The sequence below is a fragment of the Suncus etruscus genome, chromosome 5 (genome assembly GCF_024139225.1).
Source record: "Suncus etruscus isolate mSunEtr1 chromosome 5, mSunEtr1.pri.cur, whole genome shotgun sequence".
Classification (NCBI taxonomy): Eukaryota; Metazoa; Chordata; class Mammalia; order Eulipotyphla; family Soricidae; genus Suncus; species Suncus etruscus.
This window is the reverse complement of record NC_064852.1, coordinates 21,909,508-21,930,058: the sequence shown is the minus strand read 5'-3', so window position 1 is coordinate 21,930,058 and position 20,551 is coordinate 21,909,508. Positions and strand designations below refer to the sequence as shown.

The 20,551-nt window shown below is 49.5% G+C and overlaps 1 protein-coding gene across 1 annotated transcript in view; it reads right to left on the bottom strand.

Moving 5' to 3' along the window:
• COL6A3 (collagen type VI alpha 3 chain) overlaps window positions 1-20,551 on the bottom strand; it is a 136,177-nt gene that overhangs the window by 18,450 nt on the left and 97,176 nt on the right. The window contains exons 16-37 of the mRNA XM_049772836.1: window positions 17,989-18,603; window positions 16,137-16,736; window positions 14,414-14,751; window positions 13,000-13,078; window positions 11,546-11,691; window positions 10,365-10,457; window positions 10,036-10,089; window positions 9,015-9,086; window positions 8,524-8,550; window positions 8,375-8,419; window positions 8,239-8,292; window positions 7,806-7,868; window positions 7,514-7,579; window positions 7,238-7,291; window positions 5,906-5,941; window positions 5,304-5,366; window positions 4,778-4,840; window positions 3,875-3,937; window positions 3,010-3,072; window positions 1,163-1,213; window positions 985-1,020; window positions 600-662 (exon numbers count right to left, since the gene is read on the bottom strand). Of these exons, the coding sequence (XP_049628793.1) occupies window positions 600-662; window positions 985-1,020; window positions 1,163-1,213; window positions 3,010-3,072; window positions 3,875-3,937; window positions 4,778-4,840; window positions 5,304-5,366; window positions 5,906-5,941; window positions 7,238-7,291; window positions 7,514-7,579; window positions 7,806-7,868; window positions 8,239-8,292; window positions 8,375-8,419; window positions 8,524-8,550; window positions 9,015-9,086; window positions 10,036-10,089; window positions 10,365-10,457; window positions 11,546-11,691; window positions 13,000-13,078; window positions 14,414-14,751; window positions 16,137-16,736; window positions 17,989-18,603 (2,744 nt within the window). The remainder of the gene's footprint in view (window positions 1-599; window positions 663-984; window positions 1,021-1,162; window positions 1,214-3,009; window positions 3,073-3,874; window positions 3,938-4,777; window positions 4,841-5,303; window positions 5,367-5,905; window positions 5,942-7,237; window positions 7,292-7,513; window positions 7,580-7,805; window positions 7,869-8,238; window positions 8,293-8,374; window positions 8,420-8,523; window positions 8,551-9,014; window positions 9,087-10,035; window positions 10,090-10,364; window positions 10,458-11,545; window positions 11,692-12,999; window positions 13,079-14,413; window positions 14,752-16,136; window positions 16,737-17,988; window positions 18,604-20,551) is intronic.

Here is a 20,551-nt window from a genome sequence, read left to right as displayed (position 1 = left end):
CTCTGTGCTCAGAGAACACTCCTGGCAGTGCTTGGGGGACTCTATATGGTGCCAGAGATCAAACTAAAGTTGGCCATGGCAAGGCAAATACCTTCAACCCTGTGCATCTCTTTGTCCACGGCTCTGCAGAGTGGGGTGTGGCAGGCACTCATTCATCAGGAATACAGGCCAGGGATCCCCAGGTCCTAAATACTAGGTCATCTTTCTATCCTTCTTTGAGCACATTAACAGGATAGGCAAGAGCATTGAACTCCAAACCAAGCTAACAAGGAACCACCAGGATAAACACTTGTCAGGCACTAGTCCTAGTTCTCATTCAAGACACAGTGGGAACTGGTGGCAGTGGAGAAACTCCTGCCATAGAGCATCACTCAGAATCAGACGAAGTTGGAGCATCTGACTGGTCAACAAATCTGGAGTCCGTGCACCCTGAGCCTCGTGGCCTCACCATCTGATGGGCCTGACCATGTGTGTCTGAAGAGACCCTACTTGTTCCCCACTGGGGCCAATGATTACCCTGTTGGGTATGTAAGGTCCTGGGAACTCAGGACAGAGCAGGGGCCCATCCCTCAATGGGGATAAGAAATGCCACAACTCACCCTTCTGCCTCTGATTCCTTTGGGCCCTGGACTTCCACTGGTGCCTGGCTCACCTGGGGTGCCCTAGAGGAGCAGCAGAAGGGGGACACTCAGGGCCAGAACTCATGTGTAGTGGCGGGGGTGTCCCTGTATCCTGGAGTCTCCACCACACAAGAGTCAACTGACCCACATTAGTGGCCACTGTTCACAGAGCTCAGCAAATATTGTATAGATATGGCCACTGCAAAAAATTCAAGGGGGGCATTTCACTTGGTCACATACAAGTGCCCAGGGCCTCCCACAAACAAGGAGAGCCAGGGAGTCTTATAAAGCTGTCCAAGACTCCCCCCAGGGAATCTGACCAAATCCTTGAGAACTATGGTTCCCCCTGAGAAACTATTTTTACCTTCGGGCCTGGGTAGCCAGGAAACCCTCTTTCTCCCTACAAAAAGAAAGCAAGTCACAGAAACTCATCAAACACAGATCCTTTTGAACAGGACAATCCATTCCCACAAGAATCCATAGAACCCAACCTCCCAACTGCTGTCCACTGGGGCCATGCGAGCATCTCATATAGCCAATACCTTCTTGCCTCTGCGTCCATCACCTCCAACCCCATCACGTCCATCATCTCCCTACAGAATAGAAGAGAAAGACTGCTGGTTCCATACATGCCTGCTGGGGCCAGGGCTGATTTCCCCCACCCCCAAATAGCCCCATATTCAGACCCAGGAGCAAGAGACTTCATCAGCACTCCACTTCTGGCCAGAAATGAGACCAGAAGTTGGAAGACATGGACTCTGGATTGGCCGAACAAACCAGGTGATGATCACCAGCATGAAGGACAAAGATGAATTGCTGGGAAAAGTAGAGCTTAGACATAGGATTGAGGGGACAGAGTTGGGTGCAGGTTCTCTTTACAATAGCTGAGATTCTGGGGTCACCGTGTTACCTGCATGCATGAGAAAAACCCAGTCTCTTTTCTTCTACCATTCTCTCTGAGGGTTCAGCACTGAACACTCTCAGTGACATTCAAAGACTCAGAAGGATCCAGGTGAATAAACACAAGAGTTTTATGCCACATGTGGCATGTGCTACTTAGCTCAACAACTACTAAACAATTACTGCCCCCCAACTTATAGGAACAGAATCCATGACCTTCTCCAAGATGGAAGAAAATTGGATGTTGTTTCTCCTCTGCTAACACTTAGAAGAATAGAAATGGTTGCTTTGGTATTTGGGTTGGGTTTTGTTGTTACTGTTATTGGTGTTATTGTTGTTGCTACTGCTGCGGTTGTTTAACTTCAGTGAGTGGTAGAAAAATTACAAACATGAGAAAAAACACTTTCCAGCTTTTTTAGGCTTTGCAGCCATCCACCCAAACTGCTTCATGTTTTCAGTTTGGTGCAGTGATTTATTTTAGAAGCACATACAGTGTGCTGTAGAAAAGCTACATTATAAAACCATTGTTCCAAGCAGTATAAACGTTTTAAACAATGTTTTATGAGAAGAGTTATGCAGGTGATGTGCTTTCTTTCTAGGAGGTCTCATTCAAAAAACACATGGATCTGGATAGTAGCTTCCTTATCAAATTTAATTATCTCCAACGGATTTTATTTCTTTACTTTGTTGGTGGTTGCAATTTTGGTCACTGCTCAGGTATTACTCCCAAAGGGCACTCCCATCAATGTCAGGGGACCATGTGGTAGTAGGAATCAAATCTGGGACTTCTGCATGGCAAGTCTGTATTCAGTCCATTGAGCATATCACCAGACCAAGATTTGGGGGTTTTTTTGTTTGTCTGTTTTTAGTGAGCTTCATATAGCAGTGCTCAGGGCTCATTCCTGGCTCTGTCACTTTTGACTCTGTGCTCAGTGGTGGTTCCTGGCTCTATGCTGAGGATTCACTTCCTACTGTCTTCACAGCACTCACACAGTACGCAGAGAGGGGACCCTACACAGTGGTGCAGATCAACCTGCATTAACCTCTATTTTTGTTTTTGTTTTTGGGTCACACCCGGCAGCACTCCAGGGTTACTCCTGGCTCTATGCTCAGAAATCGCCCCTGGCAGGCACAGGGGACCATATGGATGCCGGGATTCAAACCACCGTCCTTCTGCATGAAAGACAAACATCTTACCTCCATGCTATCTCTCGAGCCCCATTAACCTCTATTTTATCTCTCTAGCTCTAGATTTTTTTTTTTTTGCAGAAAATCTCTAATTACTCAATGCATAGATGGTTCCACTTTCAGACTCAGATGCCTCAGGGGAGAAGAAGCTATGGCTGGTCCACATCATAGGGAACGTGGGCTTCAAAACATGCTGCCCAGCAATGCCGGGTCAGTGGTCTCAACCCCAGGGCAACCCAAACCAGAAGGACAAGGCAGGCCCGAGGCAGACCCCTGCTTCCTACTTCCAACCTCTACTTACCGTCTCCCCTCGGGGGCCAGGGTTCCCGATGCCACCCACAGGGCCTGGGTCTCCAGGCTCACCCTGCAGGGAGAGATAGGGTGAGAGTTGCCCTGATTCTGTTTAGGAAGACCAGAGTTGGAGTGGGAGGCTACAAACAGCTCAGGAAGTTTCTCGCTGATTTTACTTATTTTTTTTTAATTTCTTTTGGTTTAGGGTTCATACCTGGCAGTACAAAGGGGCTTTTCCTGGCTTAGTATTCAGTGTTGCCCCTAATGATGTTCATGCAAAACTGGATAGAACTAGGTCTTCCACTTGCAAGGACTTAACACTGACCCACTGAGCTCTCTCTCTTAGCCCCTGCAATGATTTTTTTAAGGCAACATTCATTCCAGACAGGCTAGGAAGGCAGCTAAGACATAAGGCTTCAGGAACTGAGCCGAGCCTTGAAGAGAATATTTGGGCATCAAAGAGCCCCGTTTCTTTCTAAAAATGCTGCCTTTAAGCTTGGCTCAGGCTAGGCCATTCTCTCAGGCTTACAGAAAGAAAGGGGACAGAAGAAGTGGCAAAGGGAGTGGTCTGATGAGGCCCCAAATTGGCTGAGCAAAGGCCAACAGAGTAATATGATCTCTGCTAACTCTTAGAGAGTACAAGTAGGGAGACACCACTAGGCTGATCCACAGCAAGAGAACAAGGAGTCCCCCAGATTAGCTCTCAGGATTTTCTACCACACTGTTCTGTCCTCCCACTCCCACCAGAGAAGACCAGCCAGCTGTGACCCAGGTAGACAGTTATGTGAAGACCAGGTAGGGGGGTGTGGGGGATGAGCTGCAGATGAGGCAGAGGCCCTGTCCTTAGAGCCTGGGCGCACCATAGTTACTCTCACCTTTCTTCCCAGGGGACCGTTCCTGCCACGTTCACCTGGTGCTCCCGGAGATCCTCCATTTCCCTAAGCGGGAAAGAGGACAGGTAAGGGAAACAGAGCATCTACGGGGGGGTGGGGGTAGCATAGAAATGTCAATTCAGGAGGATGTTCTTATGCCTGCCAGGTTGCTCGTTCTAGTTTTCTGGACAGTCTGTGGGAGGGTCATATGTTGGGAAGGATATTCCCACTGTGACTGACCAGCCTTGACTGACAGCACATTCTTCCTCATCACTCATAGAGAAAGGTCATACAGGTCTATGTCACTCGTAGGGGAATCTCCTATACCCACATCAGAAATGGGAGCAAGGACATGGAACAATTATCTAGGAAAACCTGCACCAAGGACTTCAGGAAGTATTGCTTGCTGTACCCCCAAACTTCAGGGCCCCTCCTGGTAACCCCAGATCTCAGGACCCTTCCCTTTACCTCCAGACTTCAGAGCGCTTTCCTTCACTTACAAACATCAAGGCCCTTTCCTGTATTCCCAGATATTAGGGCATTTCCCTTAAGTCCAGACTTCAGGGCCCTTTCCTGTAGCCCTAGATACATGAGAGCCCCACTCTTTACCCCTCAAATATGAGGAACCCTCCCTGTACCTCCAAACATCAAGGCTCTTCCCTGTACCCCCAAATATCAGGGCCCCACCCTGTACCACCCAGACATCCTCCCAGCTGTGTTTCTGCCCTGCAGGAGAAAGGACACAGGGAGGTCTCACTCCTCAAGTATAGGAATCAATGTCCCTAGCAGGGTCACCATTCTCTGTGCAAGGGCTCAGGGGGCTCTGACTGGGAAAGTGAACCCCAGACTCAGTAGGCTCGGGCCCTGGACAGTTTTTCAGCTGAGAGAGGGAAGGACTGAACTCACCCGGGCACCAGGAATGCCTTGTTCCCCGATGAGCCCTGGGGGGCCAGTGGGGCCAGGCGGGCCCTGTGGAGAGAAGGAGGGGGCAGTGTCAGGGCAGGATATGTCCCCTAAGCTGTCCTCAACACCATCTATGCAGTGTTTCTCAGCTTGTGGAGGGTGCATAGGGTACTCACAGCACAGGGGGAACCCCAGGCACAGTTGAGGGAGAAAGGCCCCTCCCAGAGACACCCACAGAGGCAAGTGGGAGGAAGAGTGCCTGGAGCTGGAGGCAGAGAGGAGGGTCTGGAAACTCTCTGGAACTCGACAAGGGGGACAGTTTGGCAACATGTGACTGTGACAGGCACCAGCAGCAAATGCTGTGTTGTGTTTAATCATATCAGTTGAGAGCAGAAAAACTGGGGGCAGTGGTGGAATGAGGGAACAGCAATGGGACAGGGGCAGCAATGGGACAGGGGCAGCAGTGGGATGGGAGGGTAGCAGTAGAACAGGGGAGTTGCAGCAGGACATGGAGGGAACTAACACTGACCTGTGACCCTCGAGGACCATGCTCGCCCACTGTGCCCTGCTGGCCAGGGCTGCCCGGACTCCCCTAGAACAAGAACCAGAGGAGTCAGGGCCATGCAATACTCCATACCACAGCTGCCTTAGGAAGGCCGCTGCAGGGACAAAGACGTTCTTTGCAATCAGGGGCACAGAATGCGGATGGGACATACAGTGTGGCTGGGAGATGTGTTCATTGTACAGTCGGGGAGCGACAGGGCTCAGGCTACTTCTCCAGGGAAAAAAAACCCAAGCCCAAACCAGTCTGCTGGGCCTTCATGGTGGTCCCCCACTTAGCTTTTCCTCTCTCCCCATCACCTGGCCTAGTGGACTCTCCAGCTCAGGTAAGAAAGCAAAGTCCCCAAACCATGGGCCAGGCTGACTATTGAGGCAAAGGGAACATATGGCCAAGATATATACTCTCAGTCCCACCCCAACATTCTCCCCTTGGGAGAAAAGGCTGATTTCAGCAGGGAATGAGAGCTGGACTGCAGGCAGCTGGAAGGCTCCTGGGCCCCTCTGTGTCTGGTGGTTTGAGGAAGGTGACACTGAGGGAGCAAAAAAGACTCTCCTTAGCTCCACCCTTACCTTAGCTCCTGCTGGTCCTCTCCGGCCAAAGCCACCCTGTAGAAGAGGAAAACTGAGATAGGGACAGACTTCTCTGAGGGCCCCAGAACCCCTCTGTTCCCCGCAGCAGGACCACCGCACACAAGCAAGTCAGTGTGGGGGCCACTCTGGGTAAAGTGGTTCCAGCCAGTTCCAGATGGGGCCTGCCCTACTGCTTTGCTCTAGGAGATGTCCTGGGGTGTGTGGCTTCTAGCCAAAGCAAGTTTGAGAAGCAAAACACTTAGAGGGCACATTGGGGGGCAAGGGTGTTTGACCACAGCTTCACAGATGCTATAGAGGAGACCCCTGCATCAAGCAACACACAGGGCTGTTCCCTCCTGCTAGGCCACAGTTCCTCAGGGAAAAGCCTGGGATGGCGAGCCAGGAGCATGGATGTAGCTTATGTCCTGAGTTCTGTGCTGGACCTAGGCCAGTCTTAGATCTCACAGCCCTTCTAGGGCTGCTGAGAGCTTCTGAACAAGCATGTCCCCGGAAGTCCTCAGCATGGCACAGTCCCAACTCCTGTCGTCCTGAGGGAACCCCTTCTCCCAGCTCTGGGCATCCCTCAGGGCTCCAGAGGCCGAAGACTCCCCCACATTGTCTCTGTGGCTGTGATCTTCGCAGCTCCTCAGCTGACTGAGATAAAACCTTCTAGAGGGACCAAGTAATTAGACAACAGAAAAGGCATTTCTTTTTTGGTAATGGTCCAATCCCCAGCATCCCATAGGGTCCCCTGAGCCTTCCGGGAGTAATTCCTGAGCTCAGAGCCAGGAGTTCCCCCTGAACATAACAGAATATGGCTCAGAAACAAAACAAGCAATGAAGAACCTTCTAGAAAACCAAAATCTAGCTCCATTGTACAAGAGACACTAGCTCAAAGAGACGATTCTGCAGCTGACAATAGATGCTACCTCCGAGTTCAGATTCCTCACCCCATTCAAACCTCACCCCTCGGTTCACACATACCTTCCACAACCTTCAGTTCCTACTACTGGATTCAGATGCCCCATTCACCCTCATGTTCTCCTTCCCAGTTCTCTTGGTCCTGCCTTATTCTTGCTCATATTTTAGTCAGTATCAGATCTGGTCCTGTGTCCTGATGTAGCAAAGATGCCACATAAAGGCATCCATTTAGCACATGGCTTTGGGGGAACAGAGACACTGAGCTGTGGGGATTGAGCTGGAAGCAAGGTATGGTAATGCTGCCTCTGTCACAGAGTTCTCAGAAATCTCAGGTCTCCTAAACAGGAGTATAGGGGGCCCTTACCCTAACAGTGCCAAGTGGCATCACTCCCATCTCTACCAGGCACTTACATCTTTTCCAGGGGTCCCAGGGATCCCAGATGGGCCATCAAATCCAGGCAGACCCTGTGGGGAGAAAGCAAATGTGAGATTCCAGCAGTGTGGGCCAATCTGAGTGAATGCTGGGCTTGGCTGGATTTGTGAACATGTGAGGGGCAGAAGTTGGAGGTGGGGGTATTTCTTCAAGGATAAAGCCTACTTCAGGGGTTCCAAGGGCCACTCCCCTGGCTTATGGGCTCAGCAGTGGCAGTGGGGAATCTCCAGGGAAGACTTGTAAATAGGCCGTACCATGGGGCCGAAGTCCCCAGCTTCGCCTTTGGGTCCTGGCTCCAGGCTGTCCCGGCCCGACTCGCCCTGAGAACAATAATAGGGGTTAGGAAAATGGAGGTACACATGGCTGAGGGTTCAGAGACATCTCATAGATATCCATGTAGGACTGTGGGCTAGTACTCAGCAATGTCTCTCCTTATGAACAAGACCACCAACAAGGACAAAGGTCCCAACCCCCCACCAGTCTCCTTCCCTCCCTTTTTTCCTCCCTCCCTCCTTCTCCCAGGACCCATGGGACCCAGGTCCTTACAGGGTCACCTCGGATGCCAATGTCTCCTCTCTCTCCTTTGATTCCTTTCGGTCCTTTGTCCCCCTAAATAAGAGCACAGCTTAATTGATGGCATTTCCCACCTCACCCACAACTGGCCCCAGTTACTCATAGGACCAGGAACTCACTCTGGGCTGGACACTGGCACTGATTTAAAAATAAATAAATAAATAAAAAATAAAAACAAGGGCATCCCTGCCCTGAAGGATACATTGTCCAAACCAGAAAATAGAACACACATTTGCCACATCCCACAGCTCATGGGACTTCAAGGATGCCAGGAGACACTCCAGGAGTGGTTAGGGAAGGCTAGCTGAAGGAGTCTGTGCTGCCATACACCCAGCAATGAAACCCTCCCCACATGCAAAGTTCACTGTTGACCCCCAGAACATCTATCCTCTGGAATCAGACTTACCCTTCTTCCCACACCGCCCTTCTCTCCAGAAGAACCGGGAAACCCTTTGTCTCCCTGTCAAAGACAAGGCTTGGTGTCCACTGGGTCTTCATGGGACCACAGGATCAGGAGCAGACACACCAGTAACCCTACTCACCTCTTCCCCATCCAAGCCATCCAGGCCAATTTCTCCCAGTTCTCCCTGTAGGGAATAAGAAATAGGGGTGAGTGAGCACAGAAGACAAGGAGAAGAAGAACAAGAGGGATTTGGAGTTCCTTGGACTGGGTGGGGGTAGGGGGCAATACCTTCTCTCCAGGGAATCCACGTGAGCCCTGCAAGGGAAGAGAAAGGGGGTGAGCAGCTTCCTGGGACTCAGAACAACCAGGCCAGGCCCTGGTCTTACCCCCAAAGCACCAGGTCTGGAAACAAGACATAAGAGCCGCTGCTCCCCCCACTTCATGGATGGGAAGCTATTGGTAGACTAAAGGGCAAGGGCGGATCAAGATACCCCAGAAGCTTCTTTTTACTCTACATGGTGGAGAGAGGGATAACCAGCCTTGAGCTCCCATATTTCACACCAAGGATGGCCTCTCCCCTGACCCTACCACCCACTTCTCTCCTGAGAATTCAGAAAACTGCTCCACTCTTGGCACTGAACCCCTGAATTAGGCCCACAATCCAGAAAGTATGCTCTGGAATGGGGATCCAGAGGTGGAAATTAGGGTGTTTATCCTCCAGGTGGGTATCCCAGGCCCCAAGATTAAATCCATTCTACCCCCTGCAGGGACTACAGTACCTTAGTACCCCGGTGCCCAGGGCAGCCCTGGAAGCCTTGAGTGCCGTTCACACCTGGGGGACCCCGCTCGCCCTGTACAGGAGACAAGAGTGTTGTCGGGGGGGGGGGTGTGGACCCTGTGTTCATCCATATAGACCAGCTCTAGTCTCCGAGTCCATACATGGCCTCGGGTCCCAAGTCCACACAGCCGGCTTCGGGTCCCATGTCCTCACAGCTGGATCTAAGCCCCATGTTCACACAGCCCAGAACCCACATAGAGCCAGCTCTGGACCCTGTATCTACACAGCTGTCTCTAGCCCTGTCTCTGCACAGATCCAACTCTGGACATCAGATCCACAGAGAGCCTACTCTAAACCCCTTGTCTGTCCTCACAGAAACTACATCATTGTTGCTAGAGTGAAGAAGTGCCAGAAAGGGGCCAGGCTCTGGGACCTCCCAGGCCCTCTCCAGGCCTCCATTGGGTTCCATGCCTGACCTGAGGGACCTCAAGAGACCCCAGCACAGAGCATCCCTGACATGAATAAATGGGTGCTGGGCTCCTGGGAGACCCCCACTTCAGCCTCCTTGGCATGGCCCAGGCTCAGCTCTGATACCCAGTCCTGCTGCTGGGACCAGGGGCTCCCCTTCTTCCCAGCACCCCTTTACTCCACTCTCCAGGTGGACTTTGACTGGTTTGTGTGTCTGTGCAGATTCATCCCAGTATAGCCCCATGGCCCAATGCGGTATTCCTTCTGCACCCTAGCTCCCCCACCCCCAGAGATTCAAATCATCAGATCCCCCTCTGCAAACTTCCCTTAAATGGGGGCACCTCATTTAGATCTGGCAGACCCAAATCTCTGTTCAAGGGTCTGAAGTCACCACCATTGGGGGGACCCAGACCTAACAATCACTTGCCCCTTCCTCAAAGTTATGTCTGCCTCTGTGGAGGCTGATATCTGTCCGTCCCCTCAGGTGCAGAGGATGGGGCCTCCTGTGAGGCTGGAAGGCCTCAGGCCCTCAAGCATGTGGGGTCCATACTCACAGGTCCGCCCTCCTCTCCTGGGTAACCTGGGAATCCATCTTCTCCGGAAACACCCTGAAACAAAATGAAGGGCAAGGTGATGCCTGGTGCAGCTGTCTGTACCGATGAGTCTGGCTGCTGCCTGGAAGGGTTTACATACATGTCCATGAACAGGATGTAGGACTACCGGTATGAATGTCCCATCAGAGGGAGAGCCGGCATGCCAGGGCCAGAAGCTACACCCAAGGGGTATGGTGCATGGAGTTCCCTCTTTCCTCAAGGGAACCTGCTCCTCTCCCTCTCCACCCCCTGCCACAGCTCTGTCAAAAGACAGGATGCAGATACTCTACCTTGGGCCCAATGCTGCCCACAGGCCCTCGGTCACCCCTCTGTCCGGAGCACTTGCAGGGGACCCCGCAGCATGTCTTCTCTGCGATGTTATCCTGGCAAGAGAAAAAGAGATCAGATCTCCCCAATAACTAACAGAGTACAAAGTCTACCCTGTCCATCCATCAGTGGGTCTTCTGTCCAAGCAAAGCCATGGGTCACACACAGGAGGTGGAGGGTGGCAAATTGTGGGAAGGTATTAGTGCAAAGGAGTGTTGCAGAGATTAAAAGGCTCAAAGACGGGCCCGGAGAGATAGCACAGCGGCGTTTGCCTTGCAAGCAGCCGATCCAGGACCAAAGGTGGTTGGTTCGAATCCCGGTGTCCCATATGGTACCCCCTGCCTGCCAGGAGTTATTCTGAGCAGACAGCCAGGAGTAACCCCTGAGCACTGCCGGGTGTGACCCAAAAACCAAAAAAAAAAAAAAAAAGGCTTAAAGACTTGTTCATCTCTGCCTTAAAGCTCCAAAGAGTTAAGCTTGACCTGCAGCCATGTATGGCCAGGGAGGAAAGTGGGGTCCAACCAGAGATCCACATCACATGACCATTCTTGGGATCACAGGCTTAGAGGCTGGGGATTATAGTAGATGTGGAAGTCCCTGTCCCTTAGCTGCACAAGAGCCCCTAACACCCCATTCCCCACTACACCCCCCATAACAAGTTCCATCTGCTCCTGGAATTTCACTCATGACTATAAGACCCAGAGTGAGAACTCCCTCCAGCCTTATGCAAAGCTCTACTTTAACCCCAGAGAGCATGGCTGGGAAGAGGCCACACTGGTGAGTCCCCACCCAGTGCCACTTCAGTGCCACTGAAAGGAGTCTGGGTTGGCCACCCACACAGGTTGGACCATCTGGGTTGGCAGGCATGGCTAAAATACCCTCATTTGCTCCAGAAGAATGTTCAGGAAGGGTCTTCCCACTCCCAGGAACAGGGAATATGGGAGCAGCAATGCAGCTGTCTGCAATTCCAAGTCTCTGCTCCTCTTCCTTAGATTTACCTCTACAGCTTTAAGGAAGATCACCAGGAATTCATGAAAAACACACCCCTACTCCCAACCCCTAAACTTGCCCTGCTCTGGGCTGATCAAAGACACTGGGAACTGTATCGGAGCCAGTTTGTCTGTTCAGATGCCCAGACACTCACCAGCTGCTCTGCGATTTCATAGTCCAGATCCAACAGGTTCACCCTCAGCGGCCTGTTGTACATGAAGCCGCGGCCGAATTCCAGGTGCATTAGCCTCTCCAAGTCAACCACACGCTCCAGGCCCACCAGCATGAAGGCGTGGACACCTGCAGGAGAAGCCACCCTGCAGCCCAGCCTTGACCTCTCCCACAACAGTTTTGGGGACTTGGAGAGTATTTTTGAGGAAAACATCAGTGTCAAGATTAGCTCCTCCCTAGAAGCTGCTTAATCCAATTACAGAGTGAGCAGCACTGCAGAGATTTGATTCCAGCTCTGGATGCCTCTGAGCTCATGCTCCACCAGCACAGAGCTGGTTAATCTATATATCGGAGGTGATACTCCTAATGATAATGTTATGTGTACTCCCTAACTCTGATTCCACAGTTGGCACTTGAGCTGTGGGACATGCAAATCTTTCATCTGTAGTATTAGATACCAAAAAGTTTGTCTACACTGTGTGGGGGAAGCAAAGCGAGCTAATGCACAGGGAGGTTATTAGCATGCCTGGAAACTCTTCACACACCTTTGGTGCTCCTTCTGTCTCTGAGAGGTGGCATCCCCACAGACATGAGTTCCCGCACATTGTCACCTGTACTGATGTCATCATTGTCACTTTCATCATCATTTTTGGCTTGGGTGTGTTTAGGATTTTCTTTTTTGGTTTGGGTTTTGGGGTCATGCCCAACTGTGAATTCCCCTGGTGAACCGTATCAGGTGACAGGTGGGCTGTGTACCAAACAAGCATCCTCCTGCTCTACTCACTCTTCAGTCTTTTTCATTTTTAAGTGTAGGTTTATGTAGATATCATGAGTATCTATTTATGTATTTATGTGTATATGTGTGTATTATGTGTTTGAATCAAACCTAGTGATGCTCAAGTGGGTATTTCTGACTCTGTATTCATGGCAGTGCTCAGAGTACCATATGGGATGCTGGAGATTTAAACCAGGTTAGCCGCAGGCAAGGCAAGTTCCCTCTGCTATACTATCTCTCTGGGTCCGTGTATGTGTCCTGATGATGACAAACTGAAGACACAGCCATAGGTCTTGTCTAGAAATTCTTTTCCTAGTTCAGATTCTGCAGCTCACTGGCTCTGTCCTTCCTGGTCTTTTGTAAACACCTTGTGCTCTCCAGGTGTGCCTCTCACTAGAGGAGCAAGAGAGCCTGGAGCCTCTAGTGCAAAGATATGGCCAGCAAGCACCAATGATGTGGAAGAGTCTCTCATTAAATCTGTCCAGAACCCCAATCCCAGAGTTTCACCCCCTATTACCCCTTGAGTCTCCATATGGGTCCTCCCCAGCAGGAATGAACAATCCTTCTTCCCCAAGAAGCAGCCAGCCAGGATTTCATTGGTCAGCAGGGCAGGGCTCCCACCTGTCTCAGCTACTCCTGTGCTTAGAAACCCCAGGACCTACCTTCTTGTCGGAGCAACTCAGACGCTTTCTGGAGCTCGGCTAGATCCCCATCTGCCCCGTCAGTGAAATGAATGACCACCTGGAACAACAGATGCCTCTAGTCCAGCCCCGAGGGACAGAAAGCCACCAGTTCTTGTTTAGGACTAAGGAGAAGTAGATTGCTGAGAGTTGCTAAAGGAATTGGGGATGCCCCTCTTTACAGGAAGTGGGGAGGGGAAAATACACATGTCTGGAGACTGGTTTATTGGTATACACGAACAGTAATGGAGATTAAAAGTTTCTCTCATTTTGAATTTTGGGGCCATTTTTATGATTTTGTGATGATGTGATGGTCCTTCGTGGAAATCTAATCAGGCTTTGTGGGATGTGTATGTAAGAGTGTGTGTGTGTGTGTGTGTGTGTGAGAGAGAGAGAGAGAGAGAGAGAGAGAGAGAGAGAGAGGGAGGGAGAGACAGGGAGAGAGAGGGAGAGGGAGAGAGGGACAAACGGAGAGAGAGAGTAAGGGCTGATATTTCCCTTTAAAAATCATATGCTGAGGTGCTGAGGGTCAGAGCAACGGTACTTCAGGGAGGGTATTTGCCTTGAAAGCAGCCAACCCAAGTTCAATGGTCAGAATCTCATATGGTCCCCTGAGCACACCAGGAATAACACCTGAGTGTAGAGCTAGGAGTAAGCCCTGAGCACTGCTGAATTTACACACCATCACCTTCCAGATAAAACAGACATTGAATTCTTTTGTTTTGACAACCCTAGTATCACCTTGAAATTTTTCCCTTCAAAATTCATATATTCAAGTCCTGACACCCTCAGAATGTGGCTGCATTTGGCAATGGGCTTTGAAGAGGAAGTTAGGTATATAAGGTGGGCCCCAACCAAACAGGCCAGTCCCCATGGAAGAAGACAGATCTGCATAAAGGGGACCCTATGTACAACTGAGAAGGACAGGAGGCCACACCCCCAATAGAATAGCCCTTGGAGAAGAAACAGGGGATCCTAGACTTCCAGCCTTTGGAACAGTGAAGCACAATATGATAATTTCTAGCCCTGGAGGTGTCAGTGTCATGGAATGCTGCTGTCAGCTGTGTAGGAGCATCTCCGTGAATATAGACAGCCCAAAACAGACAGACAGACAGAGAAATAAAGACAGAGAGGCAGAACGGTGTATGAAAACATGGAGGGATCTCATTAAATAGAAGCTACACATGCTGAAGAGGAAGGAGTCCTAATTGCCAGTCCTCACTGCCATGGCTTGAGTGAAGCTAAGGAGGACATGAAATTTCCTGCCATTGTCATGTGTGTATAGTAAACAACCCTGACAGATGGCACAGTAGGACTGAGAAGCAGCATCAAGGGAGGGCTGAGGTATGTTTATGTGCATATATGCCCAGGCTGTATCTCCCTGGGCCCCCCTCACCTTTACACTGTCAGGAGAAGACTTGCTGAACTTATTCTGATAGACCTTGAGCGTGTCTGCAGTGAGGATGTACGGGTGCTGGCTGCGTAACCCATGGAACTTCTCCAGCAGCTCCGGCTCATACTCGGCAAAGTCAAAGGCCTCCACAGGACCTGATGGCGTGTTGGCAACCACTGATACCCGCACAGTGGGTGTCTGGCCGCCACTGCAGCTGATCTTCTGCATCTGGCTGATTCGGTTCAAGATGAGGTCCAATTTGGCCTCGAGGCCTTTCTGAGCCACAAATACATTCTGATTGCTCGAGCCGTCAAAGCCCAGAATCACATCCAGGTTACAGACTGGAAGGGAGAGAGCAGATATTTAGGTCTGGAAGCCAGAGGACATGTCGTGGGACATCAGGATCAGGGTCTCTCTTGGGAAGAGAGATAACACATCAGGGAAGGCCCTCAAGTTCAGGAAGGCAAATTCAGGCATTGAGGATCCCAGGTTAGAAGCTATTCCATAAATTACTCAATAGGGAAGACTTAATCAGCTGAGGGTAGGGATCCAGCAGTCAATGTCTCCCAAGTTAATGTTAGAACAAAAAAATGACTTTGATCTTAAATAAGTTGCCTACTAGTATGCCTGTGACAGAAAAGAGGGCTATATGATCCTCCTTCATGTATTAATATTGCAAACTACAATGTCTGAAAAGGAAAAAGGAATATTACGAGAAAGACAGAGAAGAAGAAGAAAATGTCTGCCACAGAGGCATTCAGGGAAGAAGGGAAGGCAGGAAGGAAACTGGGGATATTGGAGACGGGAAATGTGTATTGGTGAAGGGATGGGTGCTGGGATATTGCATGACTGAAACTCTATCATGAACAACTTTGTAGCTATGTATCTCATGGTGATTCAATTAAAAATTATTTATAAAAATGAAAAAGGGGGCCGGTGAGGTGGCGCTAGAGGTAAGGTGTCTGTCTTGCGAGCGCTAGCATAGGACGAACCGCGGTTCAATCCCCCGGCGTCCCATATGGTCCCCCCATGCCAGGAGCAATTTCTGAGCTCATAGCCAGGAGTAACCCCTGAGCATCAAACGGGTGTGGCCCAAAAAAATGAATAAAAGGAGGGCTAAAAGTCTAGACTGTTGGGGGATTCAAGGTTGGGTGGTGGGGCAAATCTTACAGGGACAAGTAAAGCCAGAATTCCACCCTTTTTCTGCCAGAGCATCTGAGGACACTGTTACCATGGATATCAAGAAGGAGGGAACTTGATAATGCTGAACATTATTGGGCATTAGATAGCCAAGGGGAGCTGGGCAACTCTAGAATTTTCCATCTAGACAGTGCGGCAGAGAGAGATCAGCAGATCTACATAGAGCTAGAGAACTAAACCTAGCTGATACTGCTCACATCTAGGCAGGTCTAGATCATTAACTCTAGCTGGGCTTATCTGATGAGCTGGTCTAAATAAGAGGATACAGAGAATTAGATCTGGGGAGCAAGAGGTGGATCTTAATAACTACATCTGGAACACTAGTTCTATAGTCTCTAGATAATTGAATCTGGTTTGCTATATCCAGATGGCCGGTCTGAGTAACCCATCCAGATAAGAGGATCTAGTGTCATTTCTAGGAAACTGGGATCTGAATCTCTGGCTCTAGAAGTCTCCATCTGAATAGCCAATGCCCCAACCTCCCTCCACAGGGAAAAGATAAGGATGGGTGCATGGATGGTATTACCTTTGGAGACATCAGTAACCCCAGGACACAAAGTCTCGTGCATAGCATCATATAGAGTCTCCAGCACCTGCTCGCTCAGCTCCGACAGCTCCTGGACGTTCCCCACACGGAAGGCAGTAGCACTGTTGGATGCAATCCTGCTCACCTCCTGGGAGTCGATGTTCTTCACACCCACTGCAAACACCTTGACGCCCCGCTGCGTGAGTGCCAGGCTGGCCTGTTGTGCATCCTCCACCGACTTCCCACCCGTGATGACAAAAGCGATCTGTGGGACTCTCTGGTCTAACCGGCTGCCTGCCTCCGGCACAAAGTGGTGCAGCCGAAGGTGCTCCACGCCCACCTTGGTGTTGGCATGACGCCCACCCTTGTATACCACCTTGCTGATGGCATCGAGGATCTGCTGCTTGGTGGAAAATTCCCTCAGGAAGAACTCGTCTGTGGGGTCTGAGTTGTACTGCACCAACCCCACCTGGATAGAGTCACCCGTCTCATAGAGTGTATCCACAATCTCGGACACAAAAGTCAGCACCTCCTGGAAGTTCTCCCTCCGGAAGTTGATGGAGCCATCCAGCAAGAACACAATGTCAGCTTTCTTCTTCTCTAAACACAAGTCAAAGAAGAAGGAGCATAAAGTACCTTTATAAATGTGGCAAATGGGAATGAAGAACAATGCAGCAGAGCCAGACCTGAACCATCTTTAGTGAACGCATACCTGAGCCCCAGGAATACTCCTATACATTATGCTAGAACCAGAGAGAGAGCCATAATGATTCTCTCACATAAGAGAAAAGGGGTAACTAAAGTTCTGTTATCTAAGTCAAATGGAAGAATAGATGGAGTTCCCAGTTGTGGGTTCAGGTCTCCTGAAAAATTTCCCTAAGCATCTCTTTGGCATTGGAAAACAGATTAGAACCTGGAGATTACAAAAGTCTGGAGCACTAACTATAACTGCTCAAGGCTCAAATCAATCCAAGATACCACAAGCCTTTATGGTACCACCAGATGTGGTACCAGGAGGGTGCCAGGAGGGTCGGGTACAAGCATTATGAGTGCTGGGTGTCATTCCTGGATGTCACCAGAAATGGCTCCTGGAAGGAACTATATCAGCTACAGAGTGATGGCAGGTACAACCGGATAGAGTAGGAATGGGCAGGGAGAAGATAATAAAATGGGGTACAGAACCTTCACAGTACCTCCTTATTAGCCCACTAAGAGCTGCTGACAGCTCATCAGGTTTGGGGCCAATTTCCTAATAAAGTGAAACAGAGGCAGTAGAGAAAAGATAGGGAGCAAAAAGACCAGCTCTGTACCATACATGGCACTGGGTTTGGAGGGAAGCTTCAGGGGGCCTGGGTTGCTCTTGGCAGCCAGAAGGCAGGCACCAGAAGTCGGAGAAAAGCTGCACATAGGGTGGTGGGTCCTAGGAAAAGGCATCCTGAGCCACCAGCAAAGGAAGATGAGGTTGCTTGGGTCACCAGTGCATCTGGTCTTTCATATCCAGTCTGAAAGCCCATGAGTTCCTCCTCTGTTCATGCAAGCAGTCATCTCCCACTGGCCTTCTATAAATCCAAGGGGGGACACCTATGACACCTCACAATTCCAACTAATCATTCTTCTAGTATTTTATGGGGTGGCAATGGTGGTTACTGCATAACTAGCAATGATCAGGAGTCCCTACGGAGATTCAGCAGAGATTTGAACATGTGACCAGATGTTCAAGGGAGGCAGGCACTCAAGCCCTATTCTCTTCCCTAGGGTGCCAGTCTTTTATTTCTAGAACCACCTGCAGTTTCAGTGCTGAGACTGAAGCTATGGAAAGACCACCCTGTTTTGGTGACCTCCCAGTACCTACCTGGTCGAGAGGGGGAGGACGTGTCCACATCAGGAGGTGCAGGTGTGATTCCGGGGGCGCCAAAGGAGCTCATGACCTTGTCTTCTACATTGGGCAAGTTTCTGAACTCCTGCACGATGACCACCTGGCCTGGATTGTTGGTGATGACCTGCATCTCTCTCCTGTCGCTGTTTCGGTCTCCAACCCCCAAGCTCATGATCCCTGACCTCCTGATCACCTGCGAGAACTTGGACACATCATCCTGGGATTTGCCTCCCAGAAACAGCACCAGATGTTGAGGTACCCCATCTTCTATGCGGCTCCCGGCTGACTTAACAAAGAGATTTCTGGCCACATACTCCAGAGCTTTGCCAGTGTTCAATGGGGCCCCTCCTTTGAACCTCAGGCGCCGGATGGCCTCCAGCATGGGGCCCTGTGACTTGTGGGTCTTCAGGTAGAATTCTGGGTACACCTCATTGCTGAACTGGACCACGCCAACCCTCACTCGATTGGGACCAATGTTGAGTTTCCGAACTATCTGGCTCACAAAGTCCCGGATATGGGCGATGCCGTCAGGTTTCACACCATCAGAGCTGTCAATCAGGAAGACTATGTCTGCTGCATCACTTGCCACTGCTGCAGAGAGGAGGAGAGAATTCAGCGAAGGAGCCCTCATTTGGATGCACAGTGGGCACTCATTTGGATATGAACAAGCTTAGATTTCTCTTAGATTCCTTAGAAACAAAGACAATTGAGACAAGGACCAGGAGAACCAGTCCATTGTAGGAAGCTTGCCACAAATAGTGTAGTTAGGGCATAGAAGGGGCCACTATAATAATAGGAAATTATCATTCGTTAAGAACTGGGTACTGAAAGTACTGATATAGTGAAATGCATGATAACCCTTCATTAATATCGCAAGCCATAGTTTCTAAAATGAAAAAAAAAAGATATAGAAAGAAGAAAAATATCTGCCCAGAGGCAGGCAGGGGAGAGGGCAGGGAGCAGGGCAAGAGGGAAACTGGGGATATTGGTGGCGGGAAATGTACACTATTGAAAGGTGTTGGACAGTGTATGACTGAAACTCAATTATGAACAATTTCATAATTGTGCATCTCACAGTGATTCAATTAAAGAATATATTTTATTTAAAAAAATAAAAACAAACAAGAAAAAACAAAATCCATGATCTGGGTAGACTCATCTCTGAGAGTCTTGTTGTCATTGTCATAAGGGGACCCTTTGTACCCCAGTAATTTCTGTTTCTGGAAATGGTTCAAGTTCTCTCAAATTTTATTCTTTTAAGTACACACCAATTTTGACTCTGAGGTCTTGGTTCCAACTAGTTTTCAAAGCCAAAGCAGCATTTATAAACTAAAACTGAAATCCAGAGTGATAGATAATACAGCAGGAAGTCTCCTGCCTTGCACAAGACCAACCAGAGTTCAGTCCCCAACATCCCCTATGATCCCCTGAGCCTACCAGAATCTCTCTCTCTCTCTCTTTCTCTCTCTCTCTCACACACACATACACACACATATTATTGAATAAATAACATTGCATTGGCATCTGTACAACACACACACATTATTGAATAAATAACATTGCATTGGCATCTGTACAGCTCATTTTTAACCATTTTCCCCACCATGCTCCCATCTGACATGGTTTTCTCCCTCTGGCCTCCTAGCCCCCATGTCTCAGGTCATCCTTTTATGTAACCTTCTCCCATGGCTTCTGGGTAAGAAATTAATGAGAAGATCATTAATAGTTTTTACTGGATAGGCTCAGATCCTTTTCAGAGAAGAGAAAGCACCAGAGGTCAAAGGGGAAGGGTCACCACCTGCATCTGAGGAGTGGTCTGAACTCAGGGTTATTCCCTGTATTCACATATCTCTAGCATTTTTTCATTTTTACTAGGATTTTTTTTATTTCTCTGGCCAACTGTTGTTTGGTTTGGTTGGTTTGGTTTTGGTTTTTTGTTGTTTGTTTGTTTGTTTGTTTGAGGCCACAACTGACAGTGATCAGGGGATTCTCCTAACTCTGTGCTTAGGAATCACTCCTGGCAGTGCTTGAGCAAACCATATTTAGTGCCAAATACCAAACACACGTTGACTGAGTGCAAGGCAAGTGCCCTCCCACTATACTGTCATTCAAGGCCAAGTTCATTTTTAACTATGTAAGAGTCAATGAATTTTCAAAAAGACATTCCATGTTTGCCTGAACCATTGGCCTCACTTCAATCACACCCCCAAGATGCCATTCAATAAATTCAACTCTTTCCTGACCCTGCCAGGAGTCCCTGAAGCTGAGAAGCTCAAGAAGACTGCCGATGGAGAGATAAAGACTGGCTGTGCCATCCATTCAAGTACCATGACCCTGCCACTGGACTGATTTAATCCTGAGCACTATGGCTAGAGTCTGCTCTTGATAGATCTAAAACAGACAGAAAATGGAAGAAACCAAGGAAAGATTAAGAAGAAACAAACAGGAGGTGGATAACAGGGGTATCGAGCCCCTCAGGTATAGAAGGGGGGTAAATATGAATTTAAACCACTGACCCAACAACACTGAAAGAAAGAGA